Consider the following 22,311-nt stretch of genomic DNA (forward strand, 5'->3'; position numbering starts at 1 on the left):
GCATGAAAAATGTAATTTCTGGTATTTTGAGTCAATATAAGCGTAATACGTAAGTTAATTGATCAGACATGAAAACCACATTCCGAAGCGATCGTTTTGCGCGTAGATTTCATAGGTTCTCATAAATTATGAGTATAGTCTTTTGTAGTGAATTCTATGTATAATTCTCAAGAAATTTATTTTTGAATGCTCTTAGAAACGCAACTTTTATACTCCATTTTTACACAAAGTCCTTACCGTGGGGGGTCCCACACCCTCTCCCGCTCGATCGCTTCGGTATCTCATGCTGTCAAAAATATTGTGCCCCCTTCGGGATTTTGCCCCCCAAAAACTGAAAGTGTTCCGGCGCGCCTGGAGAGAGATACTAGTAATAGCAGAAAGAAAGCTGAATTAAAGGAACGACAATAACAAAGAGCAGATAAATAAAGAGGAGAGAGATAATTGTGAGAATAGACAGAGAACGGTGGGGATTGGCAGAAACAGTTAGTGAGGTATTACTACATCTTGTTAATATTGACAAAAACCATAACTATGTATACTACATGTAAAGGAAATATACATTCAATGCTCTCTTCTACCCCCATTCAATTGATCTAGGGTCAACTTCAGAAACATATTATAATTAAAAAAAAGAATTGTAAAAACAAAATAAAGCTACTGAATACATTTAATTTGATTGGCTAACAGTAAACTTGTTTTAGAAATTGTCCATTTGGTATTATCATAAGTTTTTATGAAACGGGACCAAGGTGCTTCCATCTTGATTGGAGTTGTACATTTGACCGTACATTGCACAGTGAACACTTCAGTACATAAATACTTTGGACATCAAATGACCATGGACTGACCATACAATGAATGCATTTCAAATCAATATAATTAATGTGAAAAGAATGATATTAAAAGTTTATGTTCAGCAGATCCATGACCTTGCTTATAAACACTAATCATTAAACCACAATGTGGTATTCGAAGCTGGCTTGAACAATGACTTGACCAATATTGTGACCTTTGACCTCTGTGACCATCATTTATTGATCAAGTATCTCTAAGCTCTCCTCCAGATTTAATGATGTAGGATAATCATGGATTTTACAAAAAGTTGGAGTGTATCTGTAGCAGTGCGATTTGTGCTGGCCACATTTTATTTATTTATTTTTTTTTTTTTTGGGGGGGGGGGAGAGTTCCCATATGAAATATGTCTAGCAGTGTGTAATGATAACAATAATGATTAATACTACTAATAATATGATGATGATGACGATAAAAATAATAAATAATAATAACAATATTAAAACAAAATAATTGATACACATTTAGTGAACATGTGAATTTCAATTATAAAAACAATATTGAATCAAGGGAAAGTAATAAGGGAAATCTCGAACAAATAGAATACTCTTGATATTGTGGGATTATAATCAGAAACTAACTGAAATGTGAAACCTTTCAGTAATGCACATACATGCATGACTGATGCAGGCATAAGAAGTGACTTATCACTTGATCTACTATAGACACACTAGGACCACTGCTTGGTCTCATGTCATATGATCTTATACCAGATGACCAGCAACCCAAAACCAACAATAATAGCAAGAATATTTTGGTCTTCAAAAAGTACAAATTAGAAAATTAGCTTATCTGAAAGAGTACCTCTTTTTCTTCATACTGCCAAAATTTGAAGTGGTAAGTAATCAAAAGATGAGATACAGGATTTCTAAAAAGTGTTTTTTTTTCTGGACAGCTTGGAAGTTTCATAGAGATTGCACAGAGGGTATATATCATGAATAAGTGAACCCAGAATCTTGTTTTCTCCTTATTCATTGAACCTTTCACTGAATTTCTTCTACAAGTGTGGGTTATTATTAATTGATTTTGACAAGTTATGTAATTTAAAGCTTAGGAAGTGCTGATTCAAGCTCAATAAAAAAATGCAATATTAATTTTGAGGGAATTATTATACTATCATTGTTTTTATAAGTTTGACACAGCAGTATCCACCATACTGTATCCAACAAGAAATGTAATCAATGGCTCGAAGTGCTGAAAGACAAATACCGCCCTCTGTAGTCAATTTTGATCAATACCTTCATTGATCTTTGTATTATCTGCAATTCTACATGCATGTCTTTGCATACACACAACACAAAAAGTGAATTCCTATATAGTAAAATAATTTGCCGTTGAATTTAAGAATTATATCATCACTGGAGACCTTCAAATCCAAACTGAAGTCTTATCTTTTTTAACAGTATTTAGTTATTGGCACTTCGACACTCATCCGAACTATCTCATTCTTTCTTTTCTTGTGCGCCTCGGAATAGAATATTTCTAGATAGATGGCGCTATATATGCCTCTTATTATTATAGCATTTGAACGAGAGAGCAGAATAACAAGGTATAAATGTGCATACCTCTTTAAGGGCCTGCTCACACCACCCAAACTTTGGTGGAGCGTTCCTTGAACGGTAGGGAGAGGGAGCCGAATTTCGACAACGCTCGTCACCTTGCACAAAATGGGAAAAAAAAAATCGAAAACAAGGGCGTTGCCTTAGCGGTGCACCGCTGAAGCCGGCGTAGCTTTAGCGTTGGTTTAGTGGTAGCAAGCGTTTAGCATTTAGCGGTGACGCGAGCGTTGATAGAGCGGTGTTCTGCGCATGTGGGCGTTGGCTCGGCGGGGTTTAAAGTTGGTTTAGCGGCATACCGCTTTTGACTACAGAGCTGAACGGATCGCTTTGATAGAAGTTCTAACAGATTCCAAATGGGCTCCTGGTCCATTTCTCCCCGTATTTATAGTCAAATGCTAGCCCCGCTCCGACACCTCCATACCAACGCCAAACCAAAGTTCATCACCGCAATGGATCGCTGCTTCAACGCCTCCACACCGATCCAGCAATCCCGTGTCCGCTCGTAAAATGCTTACTACTGCTCCACCAAAGTTTGTGCAACGTTTAATCACCGCTCGGGCAAAGCTGGTGAAGCAGCGTTGGTCCAGTGTTCAAGATTTCTGCGTTGGCTTAGCGGACCAAAGCGTCCATGAACTTGCATCTAGCGGTGCCAAACTTTGAATGGGCGTTGTTGGAGCCGTGGTGAACTTTGCCGGAGTGGAAAATTGCCTGCTCCTCAACGCTCGCAATATTTTGTGCAGCTCAAAACTTTTGGAGCGGTCGGAGGGACCATCAGCGATAGCCAAGTATATACGACGTTGCCTTAACAGGTGCCAAATTCTGTTAAACGGTAACGAGCAGTGATGACTTTTTATCACCGCTCCAGGAATGCTCAGGCAAATTTCTTGCGGTGTGACCAGGCCTTATGCAAAATGTATTTGATTCATTAAGTCAAGCATGTGTAAAAGCACATATTTAAAGGCATAATTGTCTCTTTCAAAAGTTCACTGCAGACATTTTTATACCATTAATTCAGCATTACCTGTCAATTTCAAAGCTGGACAAAGTTTAATAAATATTTTTTTTCCGGGCTGGTTACAATTTAAGATCACCAACTTAAAGTTGTTATAATGTACAATTTTAATTGGATCCTATGAAAATTTACAGGGCACATTCGGGCATCACTCTCTAATGTATTTTTTTTCTTCAGTCTTAATAACTGCTAACTCAACCATGATATCAAATTCAAAATTACTTCTTTGGCCCGTATTCTGAAGTCGGGTTTAACTTAAACTCAGGTTTAAAGTTGTGGTTTAAGTATGGATAGCCAATTGTTACATAAATCACTAACAGTAGAGATATCATATTTCAGCTCATTTGGCTCTCAAAACATTCATAATTGTCTAGGAAGTATAAATGGATGATTGTCTTCACCATCGATGAATCAAGAAAGAGCACAGTAAACATAAGAAACATACAACTTAATAAAAAATTTTGACACTTTTGGCTTCCCATGATTTTAGCACAGAGTTAGACCATGGTCTAAATTAAACCTGACTTCAGAATAAAGGCCATAGTGTCTGGGTTGATCATGAATTCCTTTTCTGTTTACAGATCTAAATGGAGTTTAGCTATTGAAAATAAGGCAGAATATCGGAGCCCCCTCCCCCACAAAACTGTGTCTATTTATCTGTGTAAAACATGTATCCTGATAGGGTTTAGTAATGTTTAAATACCAAGCAGGGGCAGCTAACACAGAAAGGGGGGGGGGGGACTTAGTGGCTTTAGCCCCTAATTTTTTCATAACTATACAAAAAGGTGAAAATGACCATTGAATTGTAATTTTGTGTATGTTAACTCCCTCCCCCTGTCAAAATTGTTTTGTGGCCCCTGCCCAGCACTTTAACACTCACCAGACAAATTTGAGAAAATAATTCAAAAATGCTTAAATTTTGCTGTTAATGAATGACTCATGCATGACTTACATGTAAAGGGTAAATTTTATTTTCATCAAGTGTAGGAATACTTCTAACATCATCCTTTGCTAAAATACCTTTCGCTATCTTTTATTTTTCATTTAGGGGGAACTTACTTATTTGTGGCAGAGTCATACCAAAGACTTATTAATGGGACCTTTTGTCTTCGTGTTATTAAGGCTATTAACATTTCAGAAAGGAGAAGGTAATAATGATAATAATAATACACTTCATTTATATAGCGCCTTTTCATCAGATACAAAGCGCATCAAAGAAAGAAAGAATAACAGAAACACAAATAGGGAGTATAAAACATAAGAATAATAACTACAAAATTATGAACATAATATGGAAACCGTACAGAAAATTAGAATAGGTAAGTTTTGAGACATTTCTTAAATGAGGAAAGTGTTGGGGAAGTCTTAAGTGAAGGCGGCAAGGAGTTCCATATTTTGGGGACAATGGTAGAAAAGGCCCTATCACCTATTGGTTTAGCAGTACGAGGCACAAGAGTATTACTAGTCGCCGAGCGTGTGTTGTATTTGGATGTCTGTGCAAAGAGAAGATCAGCTAAGTAAGTTGGGGCTTGATTGTTAACACATTTATAAGTTAGAGTTAAGGTCATATGTTTGATACGATCATTAACATGGAGCCAATGGAGATCATTTATAAGAGGAGAGACATGGTCATACTTTGATTTACAGTGTATAAGCTTTGCTGCTTTATTTTGAAGGAGTTAAAGAGAGCTAAGGTCTTTAAGAGATATGCCATCGAGAAGTGAGTTACAATAATCTAAACGTGATAGGACTAGTGATCTTACAGCTGCATGACAGGAATAATAATATTATGTTATACGGAGCCTGCTGAGGTGAACAGTTCATAAGAGTTAAAGTGGCTACGCTGGGTAAATGAGAATTATTACAGGCAATTATCCCGCTATTATCAAAAGGTTAAAATGTGAAGATTGTTAAAACTTACAAGAATTATGCAAGAGTGGAGACTTGGAATTCATAATTTGCTCTTGAAGTCATCATAGGAGCCCTTCCTACCCTGTCCATCGGCAAATCGTCCAGCTCCTTTTACCGATTCCTTAGCGAGGACACCGATACCTGATCCACATTAGAGGAGGAAACAGAATGGAAAGGGTAGAAAAATTATGATTATTATCATTATCATCATCAACATTGTTATGATTATCATTATCACTTTTATTTGTTTGGCATCACCTGTGCTTTGGAAGCCAAAAGCAAACTGAATCTCCTCCTGATGGGAGTTTGCAGCAATTGCCAAGTTATGCGTAATAAGGACTTTGTAACGGACAGACGGACAACGGACTGATGCCATTTGGACCCCTAAAGGCCCTTTACAATTGATCCCTGATCAGTTTGTGACCACTTGCAACAGTTTTTTCCTGGTGTTGCACAATCGATCACTACGTGCCTTGCAAGCTCTCGTAATCACTGTGGGCCATCGCACGAACCCAAAATGATTGTGACAGGTTGCATTAGATGCGATCGAGTCACTCGCATCAGATTGTACTACTAGTCGTGCGATTGTTGCAGGTCTAGATGCGAGAGTTGGCAAGACTATGTAGTTGGCTGGAGGTCGTGCAACACTTTCATGTGCGTTAGCGACCTATGAAGACCGGTCTTGTGACGGGTACAATGATATTTTGACAATGAGACTGTTGCTCGATTGATCGCAACACAGCTTAGAACTGGGTACAGTACCTGGAGAAATAGTGAAGTTTTAATGACAACCAAATGGTGGGTGGCAGTGTGGCAAGCAGAGAGGGAAAGAAAGTTTGTGTATATTTGAAGCATTACTATGACAATTTTGGCATCGTCCAGTGGCAGCAAAATATGATATGACTTTAAAGTTATGACCTAAAGTTTGTACTAGAAACTTTGGAAGACCACAAGACGATTATTTAGAAAGTTCAGGATTTCTAGAATTATAGCTAAAATGATTCGTAAAACATTTAAATTTGTAGTATTAAGGCGATTTTTGAAAGAATCTTGGCAAATAATTTGTTTTCAAATAAAAATTAGAGACAAATCAAGCCTCTAAAATGTAAATTTTCACCGTACGGTAGCCTCCTAGGCGCCCGTATCTATCAGTCTTGATTTTCCTTGGAACATGGTGGTGTGGGAAGTCCCATAACCGGCTCTCCGTTTTACATTGAAATCAAACTGATATATAATCATTCATAATCCTTTCATAATAACAATTCTTGTTGTAAGATTTATATTTTGTTTGCATATTAATACTACATACAGTATTCATGAATATTAGTAGTGAATTTCAGCCAGTTTTAGATATGAGAATGTTAAAAAAAAAGCAATGGCGTGATTGACATTGATGATTGAGTCGGTGACTGAATTTGAAATTGAATAGAGTAAACACATCGCACTGACTACGCAATCTATTTCAGTGTGATTTTGATATTCAATAGTCTTTCCTCTGTACTTTTGTGTTAAATGCTACGTCATTGAAGGCATTTTCGGGCCCGAAATACCTGCTCATGCCAGGCCCCCTCACACTCAGCTCACATGCAAGGCTGGGGGGGGGGGGGGTGGCGTTAAGTCTGAAGCAATTTCCGATAAATTCTTTGAAAAACATATCTGCACTTATCAAAGTGTACATCTATTTTATGTATAATTTAAAAAAGAGATCTTTGACACAGTGCGTTTCTTTCTCCTTTCCCCCATTCTCTCCCTCTTTCATAAAAATGCATGGGGCCTAAGGCAAGCTAAGGCAGGGGGGGGGGGGGGGTTAAGGGCCCTTCTTCAAGATAGATCCATTCGGGAAAGGAAACCTAGTCTTAACCCCACTGACCTCACACATGTATTTTCTCACTGATATCATGCACTTCGAGTCTTAATCAACATGACTTCACCAAACATTAAACAAATGCAAAGAGATTGATCTGGATACAATATTTGGTGTCATTAAGGTTGTCGCACCATCCTCTGATTAAGTCATTTTTTGTTTAATAGCTTCATAAGCATTCTGTTCACGCTCTTGTTGTAAGGTTTGCATATATGTATGTGTTGATTGGTAGATTTTCGGTAATTATGGTCATGCATGGCTTACTTCCGGTGTGTTTTGTTGAGGTGAATGTTGATTGGTTGTAATTTTTTGTTTCCCTTCCATACCCTATCCTTTTCTTGTTATGGAGTTCTTCCCAAGCTTTCTAGAAAGGCAGATCATGCAAAACTTAACTAGTAGGCTTGATTGACGACATGCAAAAAGTTTTGGACAAAAGAAGGCAAATCAATCTTTTAATAATCATGGATTTCAAGAAGGCCTTCGATGTAGTCCCTCACAATTGACTGCTTCGTAAGCTCAACCGTCTTGGTATCCGTATTTTCTTAAAAAAACACCTTCAGCGGGTACTCTTGGAAGGGATTTCATCAGATCCATTCCCTGTGAAGTCAGGCGTCCCGCAAGGCACGGTGTTGGGTCCGTTACTATTTCTCACCTATGCCAACAACTTACCTAGGAACATCTCATCTAGAATACGCCTGTTCGTGGATGACTGCATCCTATACTGTCAGACTGAAACCCCTTCTGAACAACTCTTACTCCAAGCCGATATTGATAAGCTACCAGACAAGGAACATCAATGGCATATGGGCTACAACATCTCCAAATGTTTCATCATGACTGTTACTCACAAGACAAGACCACTTTGGCTTAGCTATTCCATGGGAAGTAACTTGCTAAGTAAAGTTGACCATCATCCATATCTTGGCATCGAGTTAGCATCGGACTTTTCCTGGACCTTTCCTGGACCATGCACATACCTGTAAACCAAATAACCAACAAAGCCTACCGTCAGCTTGGCCTTCTAAAAAGATATCTGTACGGCTGTGATACACAAACGAAAGCCATAGCTAGTACGTCCTCTCCTGGAATATTGTCATGCTGTCTGGGATCCTTGCCAGCAACAAACAAGCCATGGAGAAAGTCCAGAGACGTGCTGCAAGATCCGCATGCAACGAGTACAGCAGGACTGCTAGTGTCACAAGCACGATGAAGCGCCTGGGATGGGGAAGCCTTGAAGAAAGTAGATCCAAAGCCCGCCTATTGATCTACAAGGAAAGTCAAGGATTAATTCCCAGTAACATTAAGCATCTCTTGAGAATCAACATGGCTCAGAGTAAGCCAACAACAAGGCACTTTTCAAAGAAGTTTGTTAACCACCTTATAAGGGCAAATAAGAGATGCTACCAGCAATCTCTATACCCAAGAACAATCCCCCAATTGGAATAAACTCCCAGATACTGTAAGGGAGGCTACACCAAATTCAAAGAACTTGAAAGAATCGAAATACATTAAGTACACATCCGACTTAATGCACTGTTGCCAAAAATGTATGGGATAGCCACACCAGGGTTCTGTTTCATAAAGACTTGTTATAGTAAACAAATGCACAATTTCTATAACAAATTTACCATCAGCCAATCAGAAAGAAGGATTTCAGTAGCTTTTAACTGTTACTGCAAAGTTGTTATTGTAACAAGTTTTATGAAACGGGGCCCAGGCATTTGTACATCAAACCATCTAGATCCAGCGTTTACAATCTGTCCTGCTGTGCCTTACCAACTCCACCAATTTTATTTGTTTTTGATTGGCACTCATGGCACATCTGTATTTTTTACACATGCAGGGGGGGGGGGGCATGTACATCTGTTCATCATTTACAATGTTTATTTTGATTATCTGGTTAATTTGTTTAGGGTGATTCAATACAGGAAACTTCTTTGCTCTACGCGGAATCTTGATACCGCAGAATCTGCATAATTCTGTGAGATTTTGGGTGTGTTGGTCCATGCCCACTCACAATGACGCACACACAAACACCCTTGGGGGCTTACAAACAAGGGTATATTCAAAGCTCAATATCAGAAAAATTTGAATGTAACACTTGTAATTGTTAATGAATAAATTGTGACTAATGACCTGAATAATATGAAAAACCATGAAATTAGGAGGGGATAAATGGCAGGGTCTAGTTATGATTTTACGTTTTGAAGTGATAAAATGATACCTAAAATGTACAAGAGCACCTTCGTAACTCAGGAGGATGCGTGAATCCGGGGAAGATGGCTTTGTTTCAAATCTTATTGATTCATTATGGCATCGATAATTCGAAAATTGACACAACCTAGTTTCAGGACTGTCCCTGATTTACATATCGTGGCCCAAAGTCACCTTCTAATTCTGAGCCTGCAGCTCTCGTGATAATCAGGTGTTATTGGTGAGCGCCATCTCGCAACGTAATGGTGAACTAGGCCAAGATCGCGCGATGCAGTAACTCTCCATTCATTGCGTGCACGTAGGTGATGGGTAGAGGGGTAGCTAGGTTTGGTGTAAAAATGGAATAATGTTATGTTTTTTGTTACTAATGAAACCATTCCTTGTAGAAACTGTAAGAAACAGATGGATGGAAAAAGGAAAACTCTGGGATGAAATAGAATAACATGTTCATGTTTTTGTTTTTATAAACAGTCAATTTGTAACCATGTTAATGCTGTATATACAGTGTAACTCACCTCTTTCAAACTCATATTTGAAGGCCTCTTCGAAACCTTGACTATCATAAGTATTGCGTAGTGTAGCGTGTCTGTCTCCTAGCATGGCTCTTTGGTCTGGGAAAGCAGTCAAGAGCTTGGCAAGTTTCTTGGCTTCAGTTAAAGCTGTCAGGATAAACAAAATGAAAAGCTGTAAGATAGTATACAAATAATGAATGTTTATGAGTGCAATAGACAGAATAATTCATGAGGTGAAAGATGAAAAGATCCATTCAACTCGGCTATGCCTCATTGAATGGATCATTCATTTCATCTTTCACCGAATGACGTATTCTGTCCATTGCACGAATGAAGGAACATTCATTATTTGGTTTATATGACACTTAAAACTAGATTATTTTTCAATTTCGATGCAAAATATGATCATGCAGTGCGAACTTGGTCTGTTGATTGTCAAGTACAATGCGCATGTGCAATGGACAAAATCGTATGGATCCAAAATTGCACGATGAATGGATCCTAAATTGCAAGGTCGATGACGTCATTGTAAAATGGTCCGAATGATCGATATCAAACAACCAATCAAATGCCAAGGATCTACCTAGTATATATGACACCTAGTGGTGTCATATAATAGAAAATATATGGCACTGGGTAAAGAGATGCTCAAAATGGTTGACTTGCAGTCTACTGTATATCGAGAGCAAATGTAAGAATGAACAGAAAGAAAATTTAAACATAGTAAAACAGAAGCAGACATGAAGAAACAATGCAAAAGATTCTGAGCTCTGATTTTTAATCCATTATAACAGGAAATGGAGGCACAGTATCAGTCGCTTAAATCTTAAAATCACTAAAATAGTCAACAGTACATGCAAATTACTTTTGTCCGCATAGAATATGATCTGTAAGCTCTATTGTTGCCATTTATTCACTCCCTGGGAGCATTCTAACAAGAGTTTCCAAACATAATTGCTAGGTAATATAAGATAAACTAGAAATCTGACGTGTCCAAAGGACACAGATGCCCCCGCTTAACGCAATCAGAAATTCATTCAATATGATTGAACTTAATATTGTGCAGAAACCAATATGCATATATATAATGAACAAATTTAGACCTCTGACCTAAAGACTCACCCTTTCAATAATAATCTCTGACAGAAGATATGACAGTCAGGTCATTTGATGTGACCTGACTGTATTTTTGTGTCATTTACCCAGACACCAAACATTTTTAAAATCTGGTGAATATTTCCAAAGTTATCATGCGGAAACCAAATTGCATATATAATGAGCTGTGACCTTTGACCTGCGGACTCCGAATTCGAAATTAGCCTGTATTTTGGTGTCATCTACCTACACACCAAATTTTTTTTTAATCCGTTGAATATTTCATAAGTTATCATGCGGAAACCAACTCGCATATTTAATGAGCTGTGACCTTTGACCTGCGGACTCCGGATTCGAACTAAGCCTCTATCAGTCAGTCCGCAAGCCCCTGTGTTAATGAGCAAGATTTATCCAAGTCCTCTCGTGGCTGAATTCATGTCCCTGCAAAATCTCGTGAATTGTGAGACTTTCTTTCTCAAAGAATTTAACCACTTTCTCCTTGAGTAACATTGATTATTTTTGTACCATGGGCAAGAGTAAATGTTACCCTTTTATAGTAGACCGGCCAAAAGTCAAAAAGTGCTCTAGATAAGGATTCGACGGCAAAATTTGTTAATGCTTGGCATCCCAGCTAAAAGTCTTGCAAAAATACCCAGGAATAGCGTACGGCCGGATGCCAAGCGCAATTTTGCGTGAAAGTATAATTTTTAGCGTAAAAACTGAAAGAATGTCGAAAATCACGCATTTTGATATTTTGACGGATTATCATCATATTTTTGATTATCTTTGATATGAAATTATTTTTATTCAGAGTTTCAAATTATAAGTCTCATAAATATGCATTTCAAATTTGAATATTACACACACACATATGGCACAGGGAAACATAAAACCGCGATTTCCTCAAAATAAAAGTTTGTGAAAACTATCAATAGTTTAAAGTTTTTTACGCAACTTAAATTCTTCGATTTAACTGCGTTTATCCATCAAATGTATAGTAAATGTCCTAATGTCACAAATATTAAAAGAATTTTCAAGTAAGATGGAAGATATCTCACTTTATGTTATCCGAAAGGAGACAATGTGCATTTTACCAGGTGCGCATTTTGAAAGAAAAATTGAAAATACCGTACATTATGTACATAATTACATGTATAAGTACATACTAAAGCGAGTTTTTAATTACATGTATAAGTGCATTCTAAAGCGAGTTTTTAATTGGATAGCACAATTTGTCAATTCTTTGCATCCCAGCTAAAAGTCTTGCGGAAATCCTGAGGAATAACGTACGGGCGGATGCCAAGTGCACTTTTGCGTGAAAGTATCATTTTTTGCGTAAAATTTGAAAGACTGTCGAAAATCACGCATTTTGATATTTTGACGGATTATCATCATATTTTTGGTTATCTTTGATATGGAATTATTTTTATTCAGAGTTTTAAATTATAAGTCTCATAAATATGCATTTCAATTTGGAATATTACACACACATATATGGCAATATGAAATATAAAATCGTGATTTACTAAAAATAATAGTTTGTGAAAACTATCAATAGTATAATGTTTGTGTTCCGCATCTCAATTTCGTCAAATTTAGCGCTAACCGATTAAATACATAATAATTGTTGTAATGGCACATATAGTGAAAACAAATGTTGAAATAAGATGCAAGATATATCATTTCATGTTATATATGCGAAAGATAACAATGTACATTTATCGGATGCGCATTTCTGATAAAATACAAACAGCGCACAATATTACATCTATATTGCACATACCGATATTAATCAGTGCGATACTCATCATGATATTATATAGGATTATGTTTACTTTTGTAGAGTTCGATCTTCTTGCTACTTCAATACCTATTTTTGTCTCGCCTGCATGCATAGCAGAGCAGGACTAAAGGAGCCACTTTTCCGGCGGAGGCGACGGTAGTTTTGATATAACAGCGTCATATCAACCTTGAAATCTTAACCAAGGTTACGTTTTCGAAATTTCGTTATAACTTTGAACGTATAGAAAAAAAATAATGACACTTATAACAGTATTCAGGTATTACTGATCGTCTTGCACAAGTTTTAGATCACATGATTAAGGTCAAAGGTCATTTAGAGTCACTGAACTTTGGCCATATGGGGGTATTTTTTCTTAATGTCATCATAACTTTTGAATTTTATTGATCCAGTTCATGTTTAAACTTGAATATAAGGGTATTAAAGTATCATGGATCATTTTGCACAAATTTCAGTTCACATGATCAAGGTTATACGTCATTTAGGTTCGATGAGCTTATTATTTTATTATCACATGAATGGCGCTTTTGTGAATAATTATTAGTTTCAGTTGTTTCTAATGTTCTGCTGCTATAATTATTATGTGAAAATATGAATAATAAATGTTATTTGGTCTTTTGCATTGCAAGTTATCATTTTCATTTAATTCATTTTGCTTCATTACAGTTTTCGCGTTTGCTATTATCATAGGTCCATGCTGTTATGTATCGTAGTCTAAGACGGGGGCCGGACAGCCTGACCTTGGGCAGCCCTGGACATACATGTATGTATTGCCAATGCCAATTTGGGAAATGCAATCTATAAATTACAATATCTACGCTGGACGCTGGTCATTAGCCTTTAGATTTGTTTGTCATAATGGTCGTGCGACTGCATTTCCCAACATGGCAATACATGTGATGAAATGAGCTTTAAGAATTAAAATGTGAACTTAAAGAACCTACTCTTTTAGTATTTCAAACATCATTCTCCACATATAAATTTTTTTAGCTCATGCAAATGGTTATTGACCGATCTATTTTAATTTCTGGTCTAATGAACTGTTCAATTAACTGATCAAAGAGACCGCAGTTGCATGAAACAACGCCTTCTACATTCTAAAATTGGGAAAATGAGCTACGGACACTGACATAAGCCTTTTGATAGAAGATGCATGGAAGTGAGGGGGAGGGGAAACTTGCCCCCCCCCCCCAAAAATAAAAAAAAAAAAAAAAAAAAAAATCAAGAAAAGGCATAAAACAACAGAAGCAAAATAATAGAAAGCTTGTTGGGGAGGGGGTCATTTAGTTATTTATTTATTTATTCTTTTATATATATATTATACATATTTATTAATTCATTATAACCTCAATTGAATGTAAATATTGTAATTTTAACCATTTTTTTAAATTAATAAACACAAATTCTTCCCTAAATTAAGGCTTTTGCTTAAAAGACTTGGTCAGTCAGCTCACTCACCAGCAGCGTAGCTAGGATTTTGTCAGCAGAGGAGCACGGGGGCGGGGCTTGGTATTTTGCAGGGGGTGCCAAAATAGATTGATTCATCAAGTATTTATTATTAAGTACATATTAGCTTTATTCTCACAAGCACGATTAAGTATCTGACTAGGCCCGTTTGAATAATGCGAGCGCGAAGCGCAAGCATTTTTATAATATGCCATGAAATTTAGAGCTGAAAGTTAGAAAGTTACACAATTCGTAAGTGTAATCATGAACATGTAATGTAATGTTAAAAATTTCAGAAATTTTTTATATTCTGACGTGAAAACGGAGCATTTAATACATATTAAAAAAAAATGATATATAGGCTATTGATGCGAGCGCGAAACGCAATCTGAATTTTATATTCCAATCCGTAAACTGGACATTTTGATGACGTTTTGAAATAAAGAATGTTATGTATCTGTTTTTAAAAAAATCCAGCACAAGCCGAGCTGGCTTCTTTTTTTTTTTTATTAGAAACGAAACATTCTAAGGCGCGATAGCTCGATCGGTAGTGAGGGGGTTTCGGATTCCGGTGGCCTGGGTTCGATTCCCACTTGGCGCGCTAGTGCCAAGTAAGGCATTTAAATGGTAGTAAGGCATTTTAATCATATAGGTCCCTCGGAGAGTACCTTAAGCCATCGGTCATCTGGTTGCTTGCTTAGAAGCGTTCACGCTTTCTTAGCAAATGAGGTAAAACAAAAATCGTCAAATCATGAACAATGATCAGTATTTAATTATAGCATTTGATGCAAGCGAGAAGCGTGAACTGAAAATGTCGAATTAAACGAAGGATTTTAAAAAAGTTTTTAATGTAGAAAAAGATGAATATCTTACTTTAATAACAAAAACGTTGGCGCAAAAGCGTGAGCTTAAATTGGGAGAGACTAAGAGCTAAAGATTGGACATACAATATTCACATTTATTTAATAATGGACTGCATGCGACTGGATTTTGAGAAGTTGACACTTCAAGCAAGGTTTGTTTTTTAACAGATAGCAAGTTGTTTATCTCATATATTAATGCCAGCGCGAAGCTCGAGTCGAAAATTTATTTGCCATATTTTTGTAATCCCGTGTAGGGTGCCTATCTCGCTAAACCACAATAAAATATACGCTCGAATCGCAAGCAGAATACTGGGGTATATTACAGCGGCGTACCCAGGATTTTCCAAAGGGGGGGGGCAATTTTTTTGGAGGATATTTCGTCCGCGAAAAAAAATTACAAGCAAAAAAAAAAAGGTTTTTAACCACAAATAAAGGATTTTGTACCAGAAAAAAAAAATCGTCAGGGGGGGGGGCAGGGGTACGTCCCCTGCATGAGTTGTGACTCGTCGGGGGGGCAGTCTGCCCCCCCCTTTACGCTAGTGGTATATTATCTTGAAAACAGGATACTTTCAGCTCCATCCTTTCGGATACTACACATGACCTTAGGCAGCGGGGGAGGGGGGGGGGGAGAGGCAGTTGCGGCCAGAAATTTTGTAACTCGTTTTAAGTATGTACTTATTCATGTAATTATGTTAATAATTTACAGATCGTCAATTTTACATTCAAAATGCCCCCCCCCCCCTCCCCACTAAATTTTGCATGCCCCCTTTCGGAAAATATTTCATCTTACTTGAAAATTCTTTGAATATTTGTGACATTCGAAACGATCGATATTCAATAGATGAACCAATTTAAATCGAAGAAGTTAAGTTGTAAAAAAAAACTTAGAACTATTGATAGTGTTCACAAACTTCTATTTTGAGTAAATCACGATTTTTTATGTCATATTGCCATATATGTGTGTGTAATATTCCAAATTGAAAAACATATTTAGTAGACTTATAATTTGTAACTCTAAATAAAAATAATTCCATATCAAAGATAATCAAAAATATGATGATAATCCGTCAAAATATCAAAATGCGTGATTTTCGACAGTCTTTCAGATTTCACGCTAAAAATGATACTTTCACGCAAAAGTGCACTTGGCATCCGCCCGTACGTTATTCCTCAGTATTTCCGCAAGAATTTGAGCTGGGATGCAAAGAATTGACAAATTGTGCTATTCAATTAAAAACTCGCTTTAGAATGCACTTATACACGTAATTAAAAACTCGCTTTAGTATGTACTTATACATGTAATTATGTACATAATGTACGGTATTTTCAATTTTTCTTTCAAAATGCGCACCTGGTAAAATGCACATTGTCTCCTTTCGGATAACATAAAGTGAGATATCTTCCATCTTACTTGAAAATTCTTTTAATATTTATGACATTAGGACATTTACTATACATTTGATGGATAAACGCAGTTAAATCGAAGAATTTAAGTTGCGTAAAAAATTTTAAACTATTGATAGTTTTCACAAACTTTTATTTTGAGGAAATCGCGGTTTTATGTTTCCCTGTGCCATATGTGTGTGTGTAATATTCAAATTTGAAATGCATATTTATGAGACTTATAATTTGAAACTCTGAATAAAAATAATTGCATATCAAAGATAATCAAAAATATTAAAATAATCCGTCAAAATATCAAAATGCGTGATTTTCGACATTCTTTCAGATTTTACGCTAAAAATGACACTTTCACGCAAAATTGCGCTTGGCATCCGGCCGTACGCGATTGCTGGGTATTTTTGCAAGACTATTAGCTGGGGTGCCAAGCATTAGCAAGCATTAACAAATTTTGCCGTCCAAAGTATAAAAAATCGTTTTGGCCGGTCTACTATTTATATTGGTCATTTCTTTTGAATGAAATATTTTGATAAATATGTGAATTTTTTACCTGAAAAGATGCATCAAACAGAATTTTCTTCCTCTGTTTTCACTTGCAAATTGTGCAACATTTTGTGTTTTAGGCACCAACATTATTTATATCATCAGAAAGCTCAAACTCTATACTTTCTTACAATGTCACTCTTGATATGTGGCATCTTTTAGATGGGTCAGCAGCCAGTTATTTCCATCAAGATGCAAGACGAGATTTCTGAAATTTCTGAGTAATATAAAATCAAGAGTTCTGATTGGCTGAATACTGTTTTCAAAACAAACAGGCGCGGGTAATTTGAAGAGATTACCACATGGTGAGTGTGACCTTGCAGAGGCCCAGTGTGGGGAACATTGGAATTTGCGTGGGTGTGTGGTCTGTATGACCAATCAGAGCGCAGTATTCTTGTTTTTGAGCTGCAAAATGTACTTGGCCTATGAAAAGCTGGCTGCTGACCCATCTAAAATACATCTTCTTATAAAAATTATATCACATTAAAGCTTAGATCTTCAGCTTTATCATGATTTAAAAATCATTTGTGCCCAAACAGAAATTAAGTGTGAAAACAACAACTTTTGTTGCATGAAAAAAAATATTTTGTTTCCTGTTTAGATCAAAAGTTTTTCCTATATTACAACATTCTTTTAAAAATCCAAACACATGACCTAAAAGAATGATTCTTCTTCTTTACAAAGATACCAAAAACATGAAATTTGGTCAATATTTAGAGCAGCAATGGCCGAATAAAAAGAGGTGTTTTGGTTCGCACCAAGCTCATTAACTATGCAAAAACCCTCTTGTCATGAATATCACTTGGATAAAAGAAGCTACTTTTTCAGGGCTTGCGGACTGACTGCTATTTTGGTGTCATCTACCTACACACCAAATTTTTTTTAATCCGTTGAATACTTCGTAAGTTATCATGCGGATACCAACTCAAATATTTAATGAACTGTGACCTTTGACCTGCGGACTCCGAATTCAAACTTAGCCTGTATTTTGGTGTCATCTACCTACACACCAAATTTTTCAAAAATCCATTGCATATTTTTCGAGTTATTGCACGGAAACCAAGTGGGGGGACGGACGGAAGGACAGGGGCAACGCTTAATGCCCCCTCCGGACTTTGTCTGCGGGGGCATGAAAATCGCTAATATGATAATCCTACACACAAACTTCTTTGTTTGAATAGAATATGTTCTGTATTGTGTTCTTTTATAGCAATATGCCCTTTCTCGACTCCCTGGAAAGTGGCAAGGTGTGGATTAATGCCTTGCCAGAGGACGCTAGGCCTTCATGAAATTACTCCCAGTGTATATTACCTTGTCCATCTGGTACTACTCTGTTGACTAGTCCCATACTGAGAGCCTCATCAGCATCTACCGGTCTGCCAGTCAAGATCAGGTCCAGGGCTCTTGATAGACCAATTATCTTTGGTAGTCTGACTGTACAGCCATCAATAAGGGGAACGCCTAAAACGAAAACATAAATAATTTGTTTATGAGAAGGATATAATCAAACGACAATGAGGACCTAATTGAGTTAGAGGTGGGTAAGGGAGGGGGGCATATCATTTAATCTCTCTTTTTCTCTCCCCTTTTTAAATTTTTGCTCTTTTTTCTGGTCATGTGATCTGATACATGTATAGGTACGCCATTGTACTTGAGAAAATCAATGAAAAAATATCCATCATACTGCTTCACTGTGCTGCATAAACAGCAACACAGTTATGAAATATTCATGATGAATGGATTCAAACCATGATTTAAAAACAACGTACATGTAGGTAATTTCTGATCAATGTCACCATCATGAAAATACAAAATTAAGAATTGTCATAAAATATTCATGAGAATTCCTTCCCAATGCTGAATTTGTAAATAAGAGAACTCCTTACCGAATCTTCTATTGAAGACGCCCATGATTGAACTCTTCTCCGCTACTCTCAGATCACATATGAGAGCTAACTCCATCCCTCCAGCAACTGCATAGCCGCTCACGGCTCCAATCACAGGCTTACTGAACTGCATGGAAGTAGGGCCCTAGGAAAAAAAATGTTTTCATTCACAAATATTTCTTATCCTCCTACTACTCTTCTAAATACAGAGTAAAATATCATAACATGATAAATCATCAAAATATGAAATGCCTACCCAAACTATCTAAATTTTTATAAGACTTTCACACAGAGTTGCTTACAAGGAAATACAAAAAAATCAATACAAGTTTTGGGTGGATCATATGGCAGAATGTTGTCCTCATTTAAAGGCTGTCTATGGAAAAACCCGGTCGAGGAGATTTGTCAAATGCTGCTGTCTTGAATTGCATGCAAAGCTCCATTAACTAGTTGCCTAACCCAACCTGATAGTCTGTGTACACTGCCTATTAGAAATGACAAATTCCATATTCAAAGGGTTAACAGATAAAATGCCACATATCTGTAAATTGTTATTAATCTGGAATGACTGGAGTATATTGAGAAATACCAATTTGTTACTTGGCTGAGAGAAAGACGGTAGGTCGCACATGCGCTGTGATTTCAATTCCTGTGCGCCTGGCGGTAGCGGTAGCTCAAGCGCACACTACCTGAAAAGTACAATGCGCATGAGAATACTACCTGACCAACAATGAACAGGGATACATGTCATGTAAACCATAACACCCTCCTGCAAGCTGGCGCCAAATTGGATATTCTAATAATTTGCCAATAATGCTGTAAATTCAAAAGTCTCTTTACCATAGGACCTGGCTGTAGGTAGTCGGGAACCGTTTCTGGGTCTTGCTTGGCTAAATTTTTCAAGTCCCATCCTGCACAGAAATTTCCACCTGAGAGAGAAATGATAATGCTAAGATGTCATTACTGTATTAAACATCATAAGAGAAGTTTGGAATTACAGTGTTTATAGAAAAAAGTAATCCAATTTCGAGGTTTGATATTAAGAGATTTTAGAATTTTTTATTTCAAATGTCATAAAATATGAAAGAGCAGCTCCTCAGATTGTATAAATACACTACTTACTCTCTGACACCAATCATACTCAATTAATTGATGTTGAAGACATCAGGTACAAATTCCATTTCCTTGAAGTTTCAGCAAGCAGAATTGAGATGAAAATTTTAGATGCCTCAGCCGAGTGGTTTCTTTGTCGATGAACATGAGGAGTTTGAATAGCTCTCTCATGGGCTATGACTACGTTAATGAATGCAAGGCTGAAAAAGGTAGCTATTCCTCACTGACTGATAAGTTTACATTATCTTCAGGGCAATTCCGGAAAATAGTCGGGCTTTTTGTACATCCGACCCCCATTTTTCTCAGGTTTTACTTCACTTCATAAACTGACCTATTCACGATCATTTGAGAGCATTACATTACTGTCGTAAGAACCAGAAATCAGAGACAGAAAATTTCATGAAGGTCTCACATACATGGGGTTGGACGTACATATTTTATGGAATTGCCATTTAACAGAGCTGCTGTTCAAAATCAGTATTTTGGTGAGGAAATGCAGTATTTTCAAAGAAATACCACAGGACAACACATAAAATTTCAGATATCGGTATTTTGTATAAAACCATCAGTATTTGTCAGTAATACTGACAATCAGAACTAGTTGGCATCTCTGCTTTAAGATAATTGGCTCATACTTGACCTGTTGCCAAATAATAAATATAAATGAACACTTTGCTTTTATTCTTTGAATAGGATAACAAATATACAAAATAACCTATATAATCATGCTCATGCCAGTGATCTTAAAAGCCCTATTCCGGTTTACAGCCATCGACCTTCATCTGCTCAAGCGCAAATTTTAATTACGAAATAGTTTTATATTTTAATACCTTTCCCGTATAAGACAGCGACACTCAGTTCAGGGTCCTCCTCAAATCGACAGAATGCCACTTGTAGCTGTTTGGCTGTCTCTGGGTCGACTGCATTCCTAACGTCAGGTCTGTTTATCCCTATCAGGCATATCTTATCCTCTCTCTCCACCTCTACCCTCCTCAAAGATCCTATCAATGGTGAAAAAATGATCACAAACGATTGATACAGGAGACAAGTTCAAAACAACTCTGAAAACTTACTTATTCAATTCAATAAAGTGAACTCAGTATTCTTTTTCTTTATTCTGAAGCACATAGAGAAATGATGACAATTATAATGAAAAATAAACTGATGTTGATGATGAAAATAGTAAACCGTACAGTAGACTCAGCATACATGTAGGTTGACCTTCCATAAAAGGTTGAACAATTCCGTAACTTGAAGAATTATTTAATTTAGTTTGTGCAAGATTGTGTTGTTTACATCTTCTAAGTCGAATTTTGTCTCATACCGTCTTACAGTGGTTTTCAAATTTATCCCGGTGCTGTTGGAAGACAGCGATACTGCTATAAACCCGCTATAAATGCATTAGCAGTAGGAAAGTTATCCCGCTACAGTCCCAGGATAAATTTCATGTACTGCATTCGCACTGCAGTGGGTGATTTTAGTAACCTCCGGAACAAACACATGCAAGCTTGTGGAGTGACTCAGATATGACCGGAAACACACTGATCTTAATATACAGATCAGTGCCAGAAACACATCTCTGCTCGCTGGATCCTTGATATCAACTTTTTAAAACTGCTTCATTTATTACTTATTTATTGGCTTCTAGTCAGAATTTTGTCATTATTTGAAGTGAAAAATATTGTTATCTCATCAAATTTAACATTCACATAGTAACAAAATTGACTTGAATCCATCGAAGGTATTCTAGTTAGGAAGCCTTTTGGGAAAGGGGTTTAGTAAGATTGGAGCTAACTCCGTGGTTTGTGGATAAAGATATGACTAACTTGTCCAGGTGTTGAGAAATGGGCCCCTGCATATCAAAGACAAAAAGCAATGATAAACAGAAGCGGATCTAGAGGGGGGGTTGGGGGGGTTGCAACCCCCCCAAAAAAAAAAATCCGGGGACCATTTTTTAAAATCTTATCTTTTTTTTTAAACTTGTAATTTTATTTTATTCTATTTCTATGTATTTATTTCATTTATAATTATTATTATTATTTCTTTTTGGGAGTATTAGGCTAACAGTGCTTATTCCAAGGTCCCCAATTCTTTGTATCTGTGTTGTTAACTGGCCTTACATTGCAGGAAAATGCAACTTAATTTTACAAATTTTCATGGGGGTTAATTTGGCAACGACCTCTATACCAAAAAGAGTGGTGTTTTAGATGCAAGAAAACGCCATTTTCACACACAGATT

General features: G+C 36.8%; 1 protein-coding gene across 1 annotated transcript; it reads right to left on the bottom strand.

The window, feature by feature from the left end:
* Positions 1–1,169: 1,169 nt before the first annotated feature.
* On the bottom strand, positions 1,170–21,808 carry LOC135155356 (enoyl-CoA hydratase EchA19-like). Its single transcript, XM_064104280.1, has 7 exons — positions 21,799–21,808; positions 20,903–21,073; positions 19,800–19,888; positions 18,960–19,104; positions 18,385–18,534; positions 9,928–10,071; positions 1,170–5,475 (listed from the first exon to the last, which is right to left on the bottom strand). Exons 1-7 carry the CDS (start codon positions 21,806–21,808, stop codon positions 5,375–5,377), a joined length of 810 nt encoding a protein of 269 aa, XP_063960350.1. The 3' UTR covers positions 1,170–5,374.
* Between the last annotated feature and the right edge of the window lie 503 nt (positions 21,809–22,311).

This window comes from Lytechinus pictus, chromosome 1, assembly GCF_037042905.1.
Source record: "Lytechinus pictus isolate F3 Inbred chromosome 1, Lp3.0, whole genome shotgun sequence".
NCBI classification, from domain to species: Eukaryota; Metazoa; Echinodermata; class Echinoidea; order Temnopleuroida; family Toxopneustidae; genus Lytechinus; species Lytechinus pictus.

Excerpts from the sequence above, each read along its gene's own strand:
- LOC135155356 (XM_064104280.1), bottom strand. Across the intron at positions 10,072-18,384 it reads AGTAGTACCAGATGGACAAG|CTTTAACTGAAGCCAAGAAA; the intron begins GTAATATACACT and ends TTATCCTGACAG. Across the intron at positions 5,476-9,927 it reads CAAATATGAGTTTGAAAGAG|GTATCGGTGTCCTCGCTAAG; the intron begins GTGAGTTACACT and ends AATGTGGATCAG.